We start from the raw sequence: 17,055 nt of genomic DNA on the forward strand, positions 1-17,055 counted from the left end.
TTTAAGGGCAGCGACATCCGGGTGCCGTGTATAGGGGCAGCGACACCCGGGTGCCGTGTATAGGGGCAGCGACACCCGGGTGCCGTGTATAGGGGCAGCGACATCCGGGTGCCGTGTATAGGGGCAGCGACACCCGGGTGCCGTGTATAGGGGCAGCGACATCCGGGTGCCGTGTATAGGGGCAGCGACACCCGGGTGCCGTGTATAGGGGCAGCGACATCCGGGTGCCGTGTATAGGGGCAGCGACATCCGGGTGCCGTGTATAGGGGCAGCGACATCCGGGTGCCGTGTATAGGGGCAGCGACATCCGGGTGCCGTGTATAGGGGCAGCGACATCCGGGTGCCGTGTATAGGGGCAGCGACATCCGGGTGCCGTGTATAGGGGCAGCGACATCCGGGTGCCGTGTATAGGGGCAGAGACACCTGGGTGCCGTGTATAGGGGCAGTGACACTCGGGTACCGTGTATAGGGGCAGTGACACTCGGGTACCGTGTATAGGGGCAGAGACACTCGGGTACCGTTTATAGGGGCAGCGACACCCTGGCACCGTGTATAGGGGCAGAGACACCTGGGTACCGTGTATAGGGGCAGCGACATCCGGGCGCCGTGTATAGGGGCAGAGACACTCGGGTACTGTATATAGGGGCAGGGACACTCGGGTACCGTGTATAGGGGCAGAGACACTCGGGTACTGTATATAGGGCCGGTGATGCTCGTGTACCGTGTATAGGGGCAGGGACAGCCCAACGTCAGATTTACAGAAACAAGACTTTAGCCAATCAGCTCTCATTAGGAAGTGTGTACAGAGTAAATCTTGCGGTCACGGATGGCTCCATTTAGCAGAGACGTGCGGTAGGGCAGCCTGGTGCCGGTATCTGATATTTCATTCACAATCCACCAGTCCTGTCCGGAGCGTCCCTATAGCCGGAGGGGACCGGGACGGATTATGGGGAATCGGCTTCCCACTGATCCTAGAATGATAGAAATATTCACCGGGTCCTGATGGAATCTGCTCCAAACCAGGTGCCGTCCATTCACAGGGCTGCAAAAAAAACCTTCCAAAATCACCTCAGGAAAAGTAAGGCTACGTGCACATGCTGTGGATTTGGCTACGCGGATTTTGTAAAATCCGCAGGTAAATATGCAGGACAAAAGACCCGCGGTTTTACCTGCGGATTGCTCTGCGGTTTTGCCCTGCGGTTTTTCATCTCCTCAATGGAGGAGATGGTAAACAGCAGCGGAATCCGCAGAAAGAATTCACATGTCAATTCTTTCTGCGGTGTTGAAACCGCAGCAAATCCACGCGGAAAATTCCGCACCCTCTGCACTGCGGTTTTTTTTTCCATAGGTTTACATGGTACTGTACACCGCAGCAAAAACTGCTGTGGATCCGCAGCGTGTGCACACAGCCTAAGGGCATGTGCACACGTTGCGGATTGGGCTGCGGATCTGCAGCAGTTTTCCATGCGGTGTACAGTACCATGTAAACCTATGGAAAACCAAATCCGCTGTGCACATGCTGCGGAAAATTCTGTGCAGATTTGCCGCATTTGTGCGGATCCGCAGTGTTTTTACACCTCTTCCATTATAAGAATCCACAGGTCTTAAAACGCAGGTGAAAACCGCACAAAATCTGCAGAAAAAAGCGCGGATTTTGACCTGCAGAATCTGCCAACAGATGCATTCCGTGTGGAAAATTCCGCACCGCAATCCGCAACGTGTGCACGTAGCCTTAAAGCGGTGCGATTTCTGCCGTCCTCTGCGCTCGCTTAGGTTTTTTTTTTCCTGACTGAATTTGAGCTGTGAAGTGTTTTTAAAAAATCTGCAATGTTTATCACCCATGAAAACTGCAAAAATAGTTAAAAAAAATGTCAGCACTTTTTTGTGACTAAAACTTATTGTAGGCAAATCTGCCTCGAGATCAGTCCTGAAAACGCAGCACATTGCCGGGTTTATATGCAGCAGAAGGCTGTGTGCACACGCTGCCGATTAGGTGCGGATTCATCCGCGCGGAATTTGTAAAATCCGCAGGTGAAACCGCAGGTCAAAAGACCTGCGGATTGCTCTGCGGTTTTACCTGCGGATTGCTCTGCGGTTTTACCTGTGGATTGCTCTGCGGTTTTACCTGCGGATTGCTCTGCGGTTTTACCTGTGGATTGCTCTGCGGTTTTACCTGTGGATTGCTCTGCGGTTTTACCTGTGGATTGCTCTGCGGTTTTACCTGTGGATTGCTCTGCGGTTTTACCTGTGGATTGCTCTGCGGTTTTACCTGTGGATTGCTCTGCGGTTTTACCTGTGGATTGCTCTGCGGTTTTACCTGCGGTTTTTCATCTCCTCAATGGAGGAGATGGCAAACCGCAGGGGAATCCGCAGAAAGAATTGACATGTCAATTCTTTCTGCGGATTGAAAACCGCAGATAATCCGCGCGGAAAATTCCGCACCGTCTGCACTGCGGTTTTTGATTCCCATAGGGAATCATTGTACTGTACACCGCAGCAAAATCCGCAGCGTGTGCACACAGCCGAAGAGTCACAAAAAGACTAAAAAACCGCGACCTCGTTATCACTCAAAAGACACAGCCTGCAGTGACGTTACCAGACCGGTCACCCACAGGACAGAGCAGTCACCTGCAGCCGGGAGTGGACTACAAGTCCCAGCGGGCTCAGCGTCCTGGCATCGGGGAGCGGAGCCAGTGATGCGGCTGCTGCTCCCAGAAGGAGGAAGACGCGGGAGGGCGCAGCACACACACTGTTCACACATTGAAGCTACACAGCTGAGCGTGCCGCAGCCGGGACAGGCCCCCCCGGGCCACGGGCTCTCGCAGCCGCCGACATGGAGGACCCGGAGGCTGAGAGAGAGCGGCGGTACGCGGCGCTGTTCCGTCAGCTGGACGCCAACAAGGACGGACATGTGGACATCAACGAGCTGCGGGAGGGACTGGAGGCGCTGGGCATGAGGGGCTGCGGCAACGCGGAGCAAGTGAGTGATGTGTACGGGGTGTACGGAGTGTGTGTGTGTGTGTACGGAGTGTGTGTGTGTATGGAGTGTGTGTGTGTGTACGGAGTGTGTGTGCAGTGCACGGGGTGTACGGAGTGTGTGTGTGTACGGAGTGTGTGTGTGTGTGTACGGAGTGTGTGTGTGTACGGAGTGTGTGTGTGTGTACGGAGTGTGTGTGCAGTGCACGGGGTGTACGGAGTGTGTGTGTGTACGGAGTGTGTGTGCAGTGCACGGGGTGTACGGAGTGTGTGTGTACGGAGTGTGTGTGTACGGAGTGTGTGTGCAGTGCACGGGGTGTACGGAGTGTGTGTGTGTGTGTACGGAGTGTGTGTGTGTGTACGGAGTGTGTGTGTGTGTACGGAGTGTGTGTGTGTACGGAGTGTGTGTGTACGGAGTGTGTGTGTGTGTACGGAGTGTGTGTGCAGTGCACGGGGTGTACGGAGTGTGTGTGTACGGAGTGTGTGTGTGTACGGAGTGTGTGTGCAGTGCACGGGGTGTACGGAGTGTGTGTACGGAGTGTGTGTGCAGTGCACGGGGTGTACGGAGTGTGTGTGTACGGAGTGTGTGTGTACGGAGTGTGTGTGCAGTGCACGGGGTGTACGGAGTGTGTGTGTGTGCAGTGTACGGAGTGTGTGTGCAGTGCACGGGGTGTACGGAGTGTGTGTGTGTACGGAGTGTGTGTGTACGGAGTGTGTGTGTACGGAGTGTGTGTGTGTACGGAGTGTGTGTGTGTGTACGGAGTGTGTGTGCAGTGCACGGGGTGTACGGAGTGTGTGTGTGTACGGAGTGTGTGTGCAGTGCACGGGGTGTACGGAGTGTGTGTGTACGGAGTGTGTGTGTACGGAGTGTGTGTGCAGTGCACGGGGTGTACGGAGTGTGTGTGTGTGTACGGAGTGTGTGTGTGTGTACGGAGTGTGTGTGTGTACGGAGTGTGTGTGTACGGAGTGTGTGTGTGTGTACGGAGTGTGTGTGCAGTGCACGGGGTGTACGGAGTGTGTGTGTACGGAGTGTGTGTGTGTACGGAGTGTGTGTGCAGTGCACGGGGTGTACGGAGTGTGTGTACGGAGTGTGTGTGCAGTGCACGGGGTGTACGGAGTGTGTGTGTACGGAGTGTGTGTGTACGGAGTGTGTGTGTACGGAGTGTGTGTGCAGTGCACGGGGTGTACGGAGTGTGTGTGTGTGCAGTGTACGGAGTATGTGTGTGTGTGCAGTGTACGGAGTGTGTGTGCAGTGCACGGGGTGTACGGAGTGTGTGTGTGTACGGAGTGTGTGTGTACGGAGTGTGTGTGCAGTGCACGGGGTGTACGGAGTGTGTGTGTGTGCAGTGTACGGAGTATGTGTGTGTGTACGGGGTGTACGGAGTGTGTGTGTGTGTGTACGGGGTGTACGGAGTGTGTGTGTGTGTACGGGGTGTACGGAGTGTGTGTGTGTGTGCAGTGTACGGAGTATGTGTGTGTGTACGGGGTGTACGGAGTGTGTGTGTGTACGGGGTGTACGGAGTGTGTGTGTGTACGGAGTGTGTGTGTGTGTACGGGGTGTACGGAGTATGTGTGTGTGCAGTGTACGGAGTATGTGTGTGTGTGTGTGTGTACGGAGTGTGTGTGGGTGTACGGGGTGTACGGAGTGTGTGTGTGTACGGGGTGTACGAAGTGTGTGTGTGTGTGTACGGGGTGTACGGAGTATGTGTGTGCAGTGTACGGAGTATGTGTGTGTGTACGGGGTGTACGGAGTATGCGGGTGTGTGTGTGTACGGAGTGTGTGTGTGTGTACGGAGTGTGTGTGTGTGTACGGAGTGTGTGTGTGTGTACGGAGTGTGTGTGCAGTGCACGAGGTGTACGGAGTGTGTGTGTACGGAGTGTGTGCAGTGCACGGGGTGTACGGAGTGTGTGTGTGTACGGAGTGTGTGTGTACGGAGTGTGTGTGTACGGAGTGTGTGTGTGTGTGCAGTGTACGGAGTGTGTGTGCAGTGCACGGGGTGTACGGAGTGTGTGTGTACAGAGTGTGTGTGTGTACGGAGTGTGTGTGCAGTGCACGGGGTGTACGGAGTGTGTGTGTGTGCAGTGTACGGAGTATGTGTGTGTGTACGGGGTGTACGGAGTGTGTGTGTGTGTGTGTGTGTACGGAGTGTGTGTGTGTACGGGGTGTACGGAGTGTGTGTGTGTACGGAGTGTGTGTGTGTGTGTACGGGGTGTACGGAGTGTGTGTGTGTGTACGGAGTATGTGTGTACAGTGTACGGAGTATGTGTGTACAGTGTACGGGGTGTACGGAGTGTGTGTGTGTGTGTGTGTACGGAGTGTGTGTGTGTGTGTACGGGGTGTACGAAGTGTGTGTGTGTGTACGGGGTGTACGGAGTATGTGTGTGTGTGTACGGGGTGTGTGTGTGTGTGTGTACGGAGTATGTGTGTGTGCAGTGTACGGAGTATGTGTGTGTGCAGTGTATGGAGTATGTGTGTGTGTACGGGGTGTACGGAGTGTGTGTACGGGGTGTACAGAGTATGTGTGTGTGTACGGGGTGTACGGAGTATGTGTGTGTGTACGGGGTGTACGGAGTGTGTGTGTGTGTGTGTACGGAGTGTGTGTGTGTACGGGGTGTACGGAGTGTGTGTGGGGGTGTACGGGGTGTACGAAGTGTGTGTGTGTGTGTACGGGGTGTACGGAGTATGTGTGTGTGTACGGGGTGTACGGAGTATGCGGGTGTGTGTGTGTGTACGGGGTGTGTGTGTGTGTGTGTGTACGGAGTATGTGTGTGTGCAGTGTACGGAGTATGTGTGTGTGTACGGGGTGTACGGAGTGTGTGTACGGGGTGTACGGAGTATGTGTGTGTGTACGGGGTGTACGGAGTATGTGTGTGTGCAGTGTACGGAGTATGTGTGTGTGTACGGGGTGTACGGAGTGTGTGTGTGTGCACGGGGTGTACGGTGTGTGTGTGTGCAGTGCACGGGGTGTACGGAGTGTGTGTGCAGTGCACGGGGTGTACAGAGTATGTGTGTGTGCAGTGTACGGAGTATGTGTGTGCAGTGTACGGAGTATGTGTGTGTGTACGGAGTGTGTGTGTGTGTGTGCACGGGGTGTGTGTGTGCAGTGCACGGGGTGTGTGTGTGCAGTGCACAGGGTGTACGGAGTGTGTGTGCAGTGCATGGGGTGTACGGAGTGTGTGTGTGCAGTGCACGGGGTGTACGGAGTGTGTGTGTGCAGTGCACGGGGTGTACGGAGTGTGTGTGTGCAGTGCACGGGATGTATGGCGTGTGTGTGTGTGTACGGAGTGTGTGTGTGCAGTGCACGGGGTGTACGGATTGTGTGTGTGTGTGTACGGAGTGTGTGTGTGCAGTGCACGGGGTGTACGGAGTGTGTGTGTGCAGTGCACGGGATGTATGGAGTGTGTGTGTGTGTGTACGGAGTGTGTGTGCAGTGCACGGGGTGTACGGAGTATGCGTGTGTGCAGTGTACGGAGTATGTGTGTGTGCACGGAGTATGTGTGTGTGCAGTGTATGGAGTATGTGTGTGTGCAGTGCACGGGGTGTACGGAGTATGCGTGTGTGCAGTGCACGGGGTGTACGGAGTATGCGTGTGTGCAGTGTACGGAGTATATGTGTGTGCACGGAGTATGTGTGTGTGCAGTGTACGGAGTGTGTGTGTGTGCGCAGTGCACGGGGTGTACGGAGTATGTGTGTGTGCAGTGTACGGAGTATGTGTGTGTGCACGGAGTATGTGTGTGTGCAGTGTACGGAGTATGTGTGTGTGCAGTGCACGGGGTGCACGGAGTATGTGTGTGTGCAGTGCACGGGGTGTACGGAGTATGCGTGTGTGCAGTGTACGGAGTATGTGTGTGTGCACGGAGTATGTGTGTGTGCAGTGTATGGAGTATGTGTGTGTGCAGTGCACGGGGTGTACGGAGTATGCGTGTGTGCAGTGCACGGGGTGTACGGAGTATGCGTGTGTGCAGTGTACGGAGTATGTGTGTGTGCACGGAGTATGTGTGTGTGCAGTGTACGGAGTGTGTGTGTGCGCAGTGCACGGGGTGTACGGAGTATGTGTGTGTGCAGTGCACGGGGTGTACGGAGTATGCGTGTGTGCAGTGTACGGAGTATGTGTGTGTGCACGGAGTATGTGTGTGTGCACGGAGTATGTGTGTGTGCACGGAGTGTGTGTGCAGTGTACGGAGTGTGTGTGTGCGCAGTGCACGGGGTGTACGGAGTATGTGTGTGTGCAGTGCACGGGGTGTACGGAGTATGCGGGTGTGTGTATATATATATCACTCTGTACTGACAGTGTATGTATATGTTACAGTGGATATAAGAAATCTACACACCCCTGTTAAAATGCTCTTTAATGTCCCCCATAATCTGTACAAATCTATTGTGGGGGGGGGAACCCTGAAGTCTTTTTCGATGAAAAAAGTAGTAAAATAATGTGGTTGCATACTACGCGTATGTTGTAGTCCCCTGGGAATCTCTGGCTGCATTCAGTGTTTTGGGGTCGGGGTCTGCCATTGCAGCACATCTAGAATTGACGATCTTTGCCCACTCCTCCTTGCAGTAGCTCCACAGACTGTGGAGGCTTCTCCTGTGCGCAGCGCCCTCGTCAGATCACCCGCAGATTGTCCCTTGGGGTCAGGTCTGGACTCTGGATCGGCCATTCCCCAGCTCTGATCTTCTGGTGAAGCCTTTCTTTTGATGATTTGTTCGGCTCTTTGGGTCGTTGTTCTGAAAGGTGAAATTCATCTCCAGAAGGTTTTGCTGCAGAATTGACGGCTATTTTGGGACTGTTCGTAATTCCCTTCACCTTCAGTAAAGCCTCAATTTCAGCTGCTGAAAAACATTCCCAAAGAACAACACAGCCTCCTCCTTGCCTCACTGTGGGGATGATGATCTTCTGGTGAGTATCGGCTTTGCACCCTTTGGAATTTTTGGCCATAAAGTTCCTCCTTGGTCTCCTCAGAAAATAACAGGTTTCCTGCTTTTTATCAGACTTGATACAATTTTTGGTAAAACATATCCGGGCTTGGATGTTTTCCTTTTTATGGAAAGTCTTCCATCTTGCCGCCCTTCCGCACAGGCCGGACATATGAAGAATACTGCAGATTGTTACCAGGACACAACCAGGACTGGCCAGAAATTCCTGCAGCTCCTTTAATGTTGCTGTTGGCTTCTTGCAACCTCCTGGGATAATTTTCTTCTTTTTAGCATTTTTCTGAGGGACATCCAGCTCTCGGTAATGTCGCTGTTGTCTAATTTAAGCCACTTTACGTCTTCACAGTTTCCATGATATATCTAATGCCCTGGACATGTTTTCTACCCTTTTCCTGAATGATAACTTTTGCCTATGAGATCCCTTTGCTGTGTTGTCGGCTGTTGTGCAACTACGAAAATCCTCCTAGAACAGCGACACTTTACACGGGGCTAATCAGAATCCCTGTACATGGCACTGACTGCTGTATAACATGAGGGTAAATGTGACTGGCTAATTCTGAACACCGCAACAACCCCAATAATAAGAGGGTGCTCACACTTATGCAACCACATTATTTTAGTTTTGTTGTTTTTATTTCCCCCCTCAAAATGATTTCAGTTTGTTTCTCAATGGATTTCTACAATGGTTATGTGGATAGTCCTCCTGCACAATAGGTATGATAGCCCTCATCCAGTATGTCTACAGGGATAGTCCTCCTGCACAGTAGTTATATGGATAGTCCTCCAGTATATCTACAGGGACAGCCCTCCTGCTCAATAGGTATGGGGACAGTCCTCTCTCAGGATGTTTATGGGGATAACCCTCCTGTACAACAGGTATGGGGATACTGTGTATGGTGATAGTCCTGCACAATAGGTATGATAGCCCTCATCCAGTATGTCTACAGGGATAGTCCTCCTGCACAATAGGTATGATAGCCCTCATCCAGTATGTCTACAGGGATAGTCCTCCTGCACAATAGGTATGATAGCCCTCATCCAGTATGTCTACAGGGATAGTCCTCCTGCACAATAGGTATGATAGCCCTCATCCAGTATGTCTACAGGGATAGTCCTCCTGCACAATAGGTATGATAGCCCTCATCCAGTATGTCTACAGGGATAGTCCTCCTGCACAATAGGTATGATAGCCCTCATCCAGTATGTCTACAGGGATAGTCCTCCTGCACAATAGGTATGATAGCCCTCATCCAGTATGTCTACAGGGATAGTCCTCCTGCACAATAGGTATGATAGCCCTCATCCAGTATGTCTACAGGGATAGTCCTCCTGCACAATAGGTATGATAGCCCTCATCCAGTATGTCTACAGGGATAGTCCTCCTGCACAATAGGTATGATAGCCCTCATCCAGTATGTCTACAGGGATAGTCCTCCTGCACAGTAGTTATATGGATAGTCCTCCAGTATGTCTACAGGGACAGCCCTCCTGCTCAATAGGTATGGGGACAGTCCTCTCTCAGGATGTTTATGGGGATAACCCTCCTGTACAACAGGTATGGGGATACTGTGTATGGTGATAGCCCTCCTGCACTAGGTATGGGGCTAATCCTTCTGCAGGATATGTATGTTGCTAGCCCTCCTGCACTAGGTATGGGGATACTCCAGAGCAGATGCAGATATCCATAATTCTGTATACTGCAGTAAGACCCCGGTGGTCATAGTGTGGCGTGTTGTGCTGGGGATTTGTGTATATACTGTATATATAATGGGTCATCCATGTCTCTTCCTCCTCTTCTCGGGCAGGAGATCCTCCGGGTCGGGGACATTGATCAGGACGGGCAGCTGGATTTTGAGGAGTTCACCCGATACCTGGTGGACAGAGAGAAGAGACTCCTGATCATGTTCAACAGTCTGGACCGCAACAGCGACGGTGTGTACACGTCTACATGACACATCCGTAATTCTAGCCACCGGGGACAGGCACGTACTGACAGTGACAGGCAGGCGAGCCGTGACGTCCCACCTCCAGTAATAGTGCGGACCACACAGACAGTAACTGATAGCAAAAGATGTATCCCCCGCAGATGTCCGGCCACATCCTGTGACTCTTGCTTTACGGCCTGCAGTAAATATTCCTGTAGAGTCACAGGCCGGGGCCCGAGGCTGCACCACTGACGTCAGCCGGAGTCGAGGTCGGGAATTCATTATTTCTAAGGTGGTAAGACGACGGTGTGCGGGCCGGTGCCTGCCTCAGATGTCAGGGCAGCGTGCCGGCAGATGTCTGGGTATACTGCACATCCAGCTCCGCTCTGTGCTTGTCTGCTCCTGGGAAAGCTGGGTGGCAGCTCATCACTGTCCTCTCTCCCAGGTCGCATTGATGCATCTGAGATCCAGGAATGTTTCCATAGTCTTGGGGTTCACATCACGCTGACCCAGGCCCAAAAGGTTCTGCAAAGGTGAGTAAGAAAATGACCTCACCCTGCTGATAGTTTCCACCTGCTCTGTACTGGCATACTTGTCACTCTGCTTCCCCCTGTTACCTCAGAGGGGGGTGAGAGGACTAATTTATGATTCAGATCATTAACTCTTTAAAGGTGTTTTCCCCTGAAAAGGTCAGTAGATATTGGAATAATAATAATTTCCACAATTGGATGTGACTAAATAAAATGTTCCTGTGCTGAGATAATCTTATAAATGTGACCCCGCTGTGTTCTGTGCAATGGCCGTGTCTGACTGTACAGGGACATGGTCTGAGCATACCACATCTCCAACTGCACAGCTGTAATGTTGCCACCTAGTGGAGCTCGCAGTCATTGCTCAGTCCTGCACACTAATCTCCTGTACTGCTGTGCTGTAATGCTGCCACCTAGTGGAGCTCGCAGTCATTGCTCAGTCCTGCACACGAATCTCCTGTACTGCTGTGCTGTAATGCTGCTACCTAGTGGAGCTCGCAGTCATTGCTCAGTCCTGCACACTAATCTCCTGTACTGCTGTGCTGTAATGCTGCTACCTAGTGGAGCTCGTAGTCATTGCTCAGTCCTGCACACTAATCTCCTGTACTGCTCTGCTGTAATGCTGCCACCTAGTGGAGCTCGCAGTCATTGCTCAGTCCTGCACACGAATCTCCTGTACTGCTGTGCTGTAATGCTGCTACCTAGTGGAGCTCGCAGTCATTGCTCAGTCCTGCACACGAATCTCCTGTACTGCTGTGCTGTAATGCTGCTACCTAGTGGAGCTCGTAGTCATTGCTCAGTCCTGCACACGAATCTCCTGTACTGCTGTGCTGTAATGCTGCTACCTAGTGGAGCTCGTAGTCATTGCTCAGTCCTGCACACGAATCTCCTGTACTGCTGTGCTGTAATGCTGCCACCTAGTGGAGCTCGTAGTCATTGCTCAGTCCTGCACACGAATCTCCTGTACTGCTGTGCTGTAATGCTGCTACCTAGTGGAGCTCGTAGTCATTGCTCAGTCCTGCACACGAATCTCCTGTACTGCTGTGCTGTAATGCTGCCACCAAGTGGAGCTCGTAGTCATTGCTCAGTCCTGCACACTAATCTCCTGTACTGCTCTGCTGTAATGCTGCCTCCTAGTGGAGCTCGCAGTCATTGCTCAGTCCTGCACACTAATCTTTTCTTTTTTTTTTTTGCTGGTGCACAGCATGGATCGCGATGGCACATTAACCATTGACTGGTTGGAATGGAGGGATCATTTCCTACTGAATCCCCTGCACAACATGGAGGACGTGATCACTTATTGGAAGCATTCTTCTGTGAGTACGGTCATTAGAAGATACAGTTTTCAGGGGGTCCCAAAATATGAGCACTAGGATGTAATGTAAGCAGATATGTCTGCTATTCTGCCCCGCCATCAGGTGTAAAGCAAATCCTGACCTGCATGATGTATTTTCTACTTAGTTCTTAGTCTGTGCAGTATAGAAATATAATAATAATCTTTATTTTTATATAGTGCTAACGTATTCGGCAGCGCTTTACAGTTTGCACACATTATCATCACTGTCCCCGATGGGGCTCACAATCTAAATTCCCTATCAATATGTCTTTGGAATGTGGGAGGAAACCAGAGAACCCGGAGGAAACCCACGCAAACACGGGGAGAACATACAAACTCCTTGCAGATGTTGTCCTTGGTGGGATTCGAACCCAGGACCCCAGCAAGCAGTCCAGCTTCTATTGTTGGAACATCCTATGGCTTTTATTTTCTTGTGGGAGATCTAAGATAGTAGTTGTATGGGGGAAAAGTACTAACAGCAGCACAGAGAGTTTCAGGATAGTGCTATGATGATCTTGTGGGGAGGCTGTAACCTCAATATGGTGGCATAGTACATAACGCCGTATGACTGTGCAGTGTGGATGTGATTCCAGGTGCTTGACATAGGGGAGTCGCTCGCCGTCCCTGATGAGTTTTCTCAGAAGGAGATTCGCTCGGGCACGTGGTGGAAGCAGCTTCTGGCCGGAGGAGTGGCAGGGGCCGTGTCCAGGACCGGGACGGCCCCTCTGGACAGACTGAAAGTGCTGATGCAGGTAGTATGGAGAGGAGGAGATATACGTATACTATGACTGAATGACGCCGCCATGCTCCTTGTCCCCAGGTCCATGGAACCAGGGCTGATGGTCTCTCGATGTTGAGAGGTTTGAAGGGAATGATTGAGGAGGGGGGGATCCGGTCACTCTGGCGTGGAAACGGGATCAACGTCTTGAAGATCGCACCAGAATCTGCTATCAAGTTCATGGCGTACGAGCAGGTGAGGTGCTGTGTACAGGAGGCGGAGGCAGTGGGAAATCCACCTCCTGTCTACAGGCATGTGCAGCTCTTGTATTCTTCCTCCTCCATGCTTTGCACTGCAGCTTTGCTTTTTAAGATTGGCTGGTGTGTATGCTTACATTAATGCAGATATCAGACGCTGAGGAAACTCCTGCTCCTTGTCGGTTATATGTGGCTCTTTCCATTGCCCATGTATGATGAAGCGAAATCCAGGGGGGGCTTTGTTTGAGGTTTGCCGGACCCCTTAATGAGGTACCTGCATCTCAGTAGGTTTATGAGCGTCACCGGCACCGATAACTGCATAGCGCAGCAGCTCGCTTTACTGCAGTACCTCACTTTACTGCTCAGCCCTGGTCACCTGGGTATCATCAGGCACTGGCGTCAATTACGGGGGGCAGCTGACAAGTCTGCTCTCACTTCACAGATCAAGAAGCTAATCCGTGGCCAGGATGAGACCCTGAGGGTCAGAGAGAGATTCGTAGCGGGGTCCCTGGCCGGCGCTATAGCGCAGACTGTGATCTATCCTATGGAGGTGAGATGACGTTTTCTTATTTGGGTGGGCGATATAATGGGGTAAAGTATTTTTTTTTTACTCTAGAAATCCAGAAATTCTGCCAATTCAGCACATGATGTCTCACTAGGTTCTGAAGACCAGGCTGGCGCTCCGGCGGACCGGTCAGTACTCAGGGATGACGGACTGCGCTCGACAGATCCTACGCACTGAAGGGGTCAGAGCGTACTTCAAGGGCTACCTCCCCAACCTGCTGGGCATCGTGCCGTATGCGGGCATTGACTTGGCAGTATATGAGGTGAGCTCCAGCCGGTGACGGGTGGGCTGGTGCTTCCTACATGGCGTCTGCTCTGGATAAGCTTCTATTATTGTGGCCCCCATATAGACCCTGAAGAACACGTGGCTGCAGAGGTACCAGACTGGCTCCAGCCCAGACCCGGGGGTGCTGGTGTTACTGGCGTGTGGCACAATTTCTAGCACATGTGGGCAGATTGCCAGCTATCCTCTGGCCTTGGTTAGGACACGTATGCAGGCGCAAGGTGAGGACATGTCATTCAGGCCCCCGTCTGTGAGCCAGAATGGATGCTACTGCTTAGCTGACAGCAGAATTGTGAATGCAGCTCTGGGCGTCTGTTTATGTGCTGTCTTCCAGGATCATGTAGTGCCGGATATATGACACTATCTTTCTTCCAGCTTCCATCCAGGGGTCTCCGCAGCTCTCTATGGTGGCCCTGTTTCGTTACATCGTGGCTCGTGAAGGGGTCCTCGGCTTGTACCGCGGAATCGCCCCCAACTTCATGAAAGTGATCCCTGCCGTCAGCATCAGCTACGTGGTCTATGAGAATATGAAGCGCGTGCTGGGGGTGACCAGCCGGTGAAACTGCACAAACTGGGACCCCAGAAGATCAAAAACTTTTATTTTTCCTGGTTTAAGGACCCCCCTTTTATTTTTTTATTTTTTTAAGCATTTTTTGTAATACTGCGGCATTTCACTGCATTGAATAAGATGAGGGGGTTTAGAATTTGCTGCATATCATGACAGAGACTTCTGGGGCGCCACACGGACGGTGACCCTGGAGCGAGGATCGCGGCCTCGCCCCGAATATGAGGTCATTTTATACTGAATGTATATTTTGCATGTGATTTGGACTTTTATTTTGAGGTCAATGGACGGGAAAGGGCTCCGCACCTGAATGTACCGCGCTCCGCACACCGAATGTTACTGATCACTGCACAGTCAGGGGCCGTGCCCTGGACAGTGGTCTGCACCGTGTGCTGTCGGACCATGCTGGGAGTAGTAGTGTACAGGCCAACACTCCTGGGGATGATTGATACCCGCCCATATTTTATCTGCGCCTCTGACAATGCTTATCATGAACGTGGTTGTTTTTTGTTTTTTTTTAAGGGATGTGCGTCTGAGGCAGAACGTGTCGTTCAGATGTGGAGCAAAGAGTTTATTTCTAGCCCGGTCTTAGAACAAATATTGTCCGCATAGCCACAACCAGTGCGTCTAATGAGACCACGTTCTTTCCGGCTCACACCGATATCGTGAGACTGACAATACATGTCTGCAGGGCATTGCACTATATATAGATGTGGCTGTGCAGAGCATTGCACTATATATATATAGATATATAGATGTGGCTGTGCAGAGCATTGCACTATATATATATATATATATATATATAGATATAGATATAGATATAGATATAGATATAGATGTGGCTGTGCAGAGCATTGCACTATATATATATAGATATATAGATATAGATGTGGCTGTGCAGAGCATTGCACTATATATATATATAGATATAGATGTGGCTGTGCAGAGCATTGCACTATATATATATATAGATATAGATGTGGCTGTGCAGAGCATTGCACTATATATATATATATAGATATAGATGTGGCTGTGCAGAGCATTGCACTATATATATAGATAGATAGATGTGGCTGTGCAGAGCATTGCACTATATATATATATATATATATATATATATATATATATAGATATAGATGTGGCTGTGCAGAGCATTGCACTATATATATATAGATATATAGATATAGATGTGGCTGTGCAGAGCATTGCACTATATATATATATAGATATAGATGTGGCTGTGCAGAGCATTGCACTATATATATATAGATATAGATGTGGCTGTGCAGAGCATTGCACTATATATATATATAGATATAGATGTGGCTGTGCAGAGCATTGCACTATATATATAGATAGATAGATAGATAGATGTGGCTGTGCAGAGCATTGCACTATATATATATATATATATATATGATAGATGTGGCTGTGCAGAGCATTGCACCACCGGCAGTGTGTTCTCTGCACATTCAGGCTGTGTCCCTGCAGAGCATTGTACTATTGTGTGGTCATCTGCAGAACATGTCCGTCTCATTCAGTGAGATGGCGCGGCACCTGACTACTGAATACTTGCAGAGCATTGCACTTCAGCCTTTGTATATGACTGAACACCACAATATTTTTATTTTTGTCAATCTGCAGAACATTTCATAGTAATCTGTGCTGTATCTGAGCTGCTGTTGCAGAGGTGCAGACCGTTGCATCTCATGTAAGATTTAAAGAGTATTAAGGTACTGTCACACTTAGCGATGTACCAGCGATCCTGACCAGTGATATGACGCGGTCAGGATCGCTGGTGCATCGCTAAGTGGTCGCTAGTGAGCTGCCACACAGGCAGATCTCACCAGCGACATCGCTGGGGATGGGGGTCGCTACTTACCTGTCACACCAGGTGATCCTGCGTCCTCCCGCCCGCGTCCAAACAGTCCTGGACGTTCTCGCGCGATCAACGATAACCAGCGGGGGAGCGGGTCGGAGGTAAGTATCAGACACAGCGATATCGCTAGCAATATCGCTATAACGTCACTTGTTATAGCGATATTGCTAGCGATATCGCTTAGTGTGACATGCCCTTTACTCTACCGGCTATCTACACTGCTCACGCAGAGCAATCCGACGTGACCTGCGTGCTGTGCCTGGGGTTTTATGAGTCTCCAGACAGGGCTAATATCTTCAGAGGATGCAGACGTAACGTTGGTAAAGATGCAGAATGATGCGGTGCTTCTGCAGAGCATTGCATCACAGCTCTATGAATATTTCAATGCAGAGAAATGCTCTGCGGCCTGTATATTTTGGTTGCATTTTAAACGTGTACTGTACATCTGCAGAGCATTTCATTACGTCCCTTATATTGTTTTTTGTAGGTTATTTAAGTGAAAGTGTCCTGAAAATATGGCACATGCAGATTTGTGGTGATGCTGCAGAGCATTGTGCCTCTACTGGCGGAGCTCTGTACTACACTGCGTGCCTGCAGAACATTGCACTGCCGCCTGTGTGTTTTCTGTTCACGTGTATATGCAGAGTATTATTCTGCGGCATTAGAGGGCTCGGCATGTATTGCCCGCACTGTTCCTGAGATTACCCCACTATGTTACCACCGCACTACTGACAGTAATTTCTACACTGAATAAAAACCGTTTCTGATTCTTGCGCCGTGTGCGATCTCCTGCCTCCACTGCAGCCACAGAAATCACTGAACCTATAGGCCCCCTTCACACGTCCTGATATTTTGGGTACTGGAAAAACAGTACCGGAAATATCAGTGTCCGTGTGCAACATACGTGTGCCATATATCAGCGTGACACATACAGGCGCCTGGGAAAAGCAGTACAGTTCGTGCTGTTCCCAAGTGATGAAGACAGCTCTCATCATTGTCACCTTGTTTCCCTCAGATCAGTGCGACCATATGACAATGATGGCAGCTAGTCAGCATCCGCTTGGGTACAATTGTGTATTAAATAAATAT

The 17,055-nt window shown here is 50.8% G+C and overlaps 1 protein-coding gene across 2 annotated transcripts in view; it reads left to right on the top strand.

The window, feature by feature from the left end:
* SLC25A23 (solute carrier family 25 member 23) overlaps positions 1–16,739 on the top strand; it is a 28,293-nt gene extending 11,554 nt beyond the window's left edge. Inside the window, exons 1-10 of one of the 2 annotated variants that reach the window (XM_073562466.1) lie at positions 2,685–2,980; positions 9,715–9,841; positions 10,280–10,367; positions 11,569–11,680; positions 12,294–12,452; positions 12,521–12,673; positions 13,118–13,225; positions 13,335–13,502; positions 13,590–13,743; positions 13,898–16,739. In XM_073562466.1, the coding sequence (XP_073418567.1) occupies positions 2,834–2,980; positions 9,715–9,841; positions 10,280–10,367; positions 11,569–11,680; positions 12,294–12,452; positions 12,521–12,673; positions 13,118–13,225; positions 13,335–13,502; positions 13,590–13,743; positions 13,898–14,082 (1,401 nt within the window). In that variant the 5' untranslated portion in view covers positions 2,685–2,833 and the 3' untranslated portion in view covers positions 14,083–16,739. Of the gene's footprint in view, positions 1–2,684; positions 2,981–9,714; positions 9,842–10,279; positions 10,368–11,568; positions 11,681–12,293; positions 12,453–12,520; positions 12,674–13,117; positions 13,226–13,334; positions 13,503–13,589; positions 13,744–13,897 lie in introns of those variants that run through there. The other variant, XM_073562467.1, reaches the window with a different exon arrangement.
* Positions 16,740–17,055: the final 316 nt, after the last annotated feature.

Source organism: Dendrobates tinctorius, unplaced genomic scaffold, assembly GCF_039654945.1.
Source record: "Dendrobates tinctorius isolate UK_male_01 unplaced genomic scaffold, ASM3965494v1 ptg000351l, whole genome shotgun sequence".
Classification (NCBI taxonomy): domain Eukaryota; kingdom Metazoa; phylum Chordata; class Amphibia; order Anura; family Dendrobatidae; genus Dendrobates; species Dendrobates tinctorius.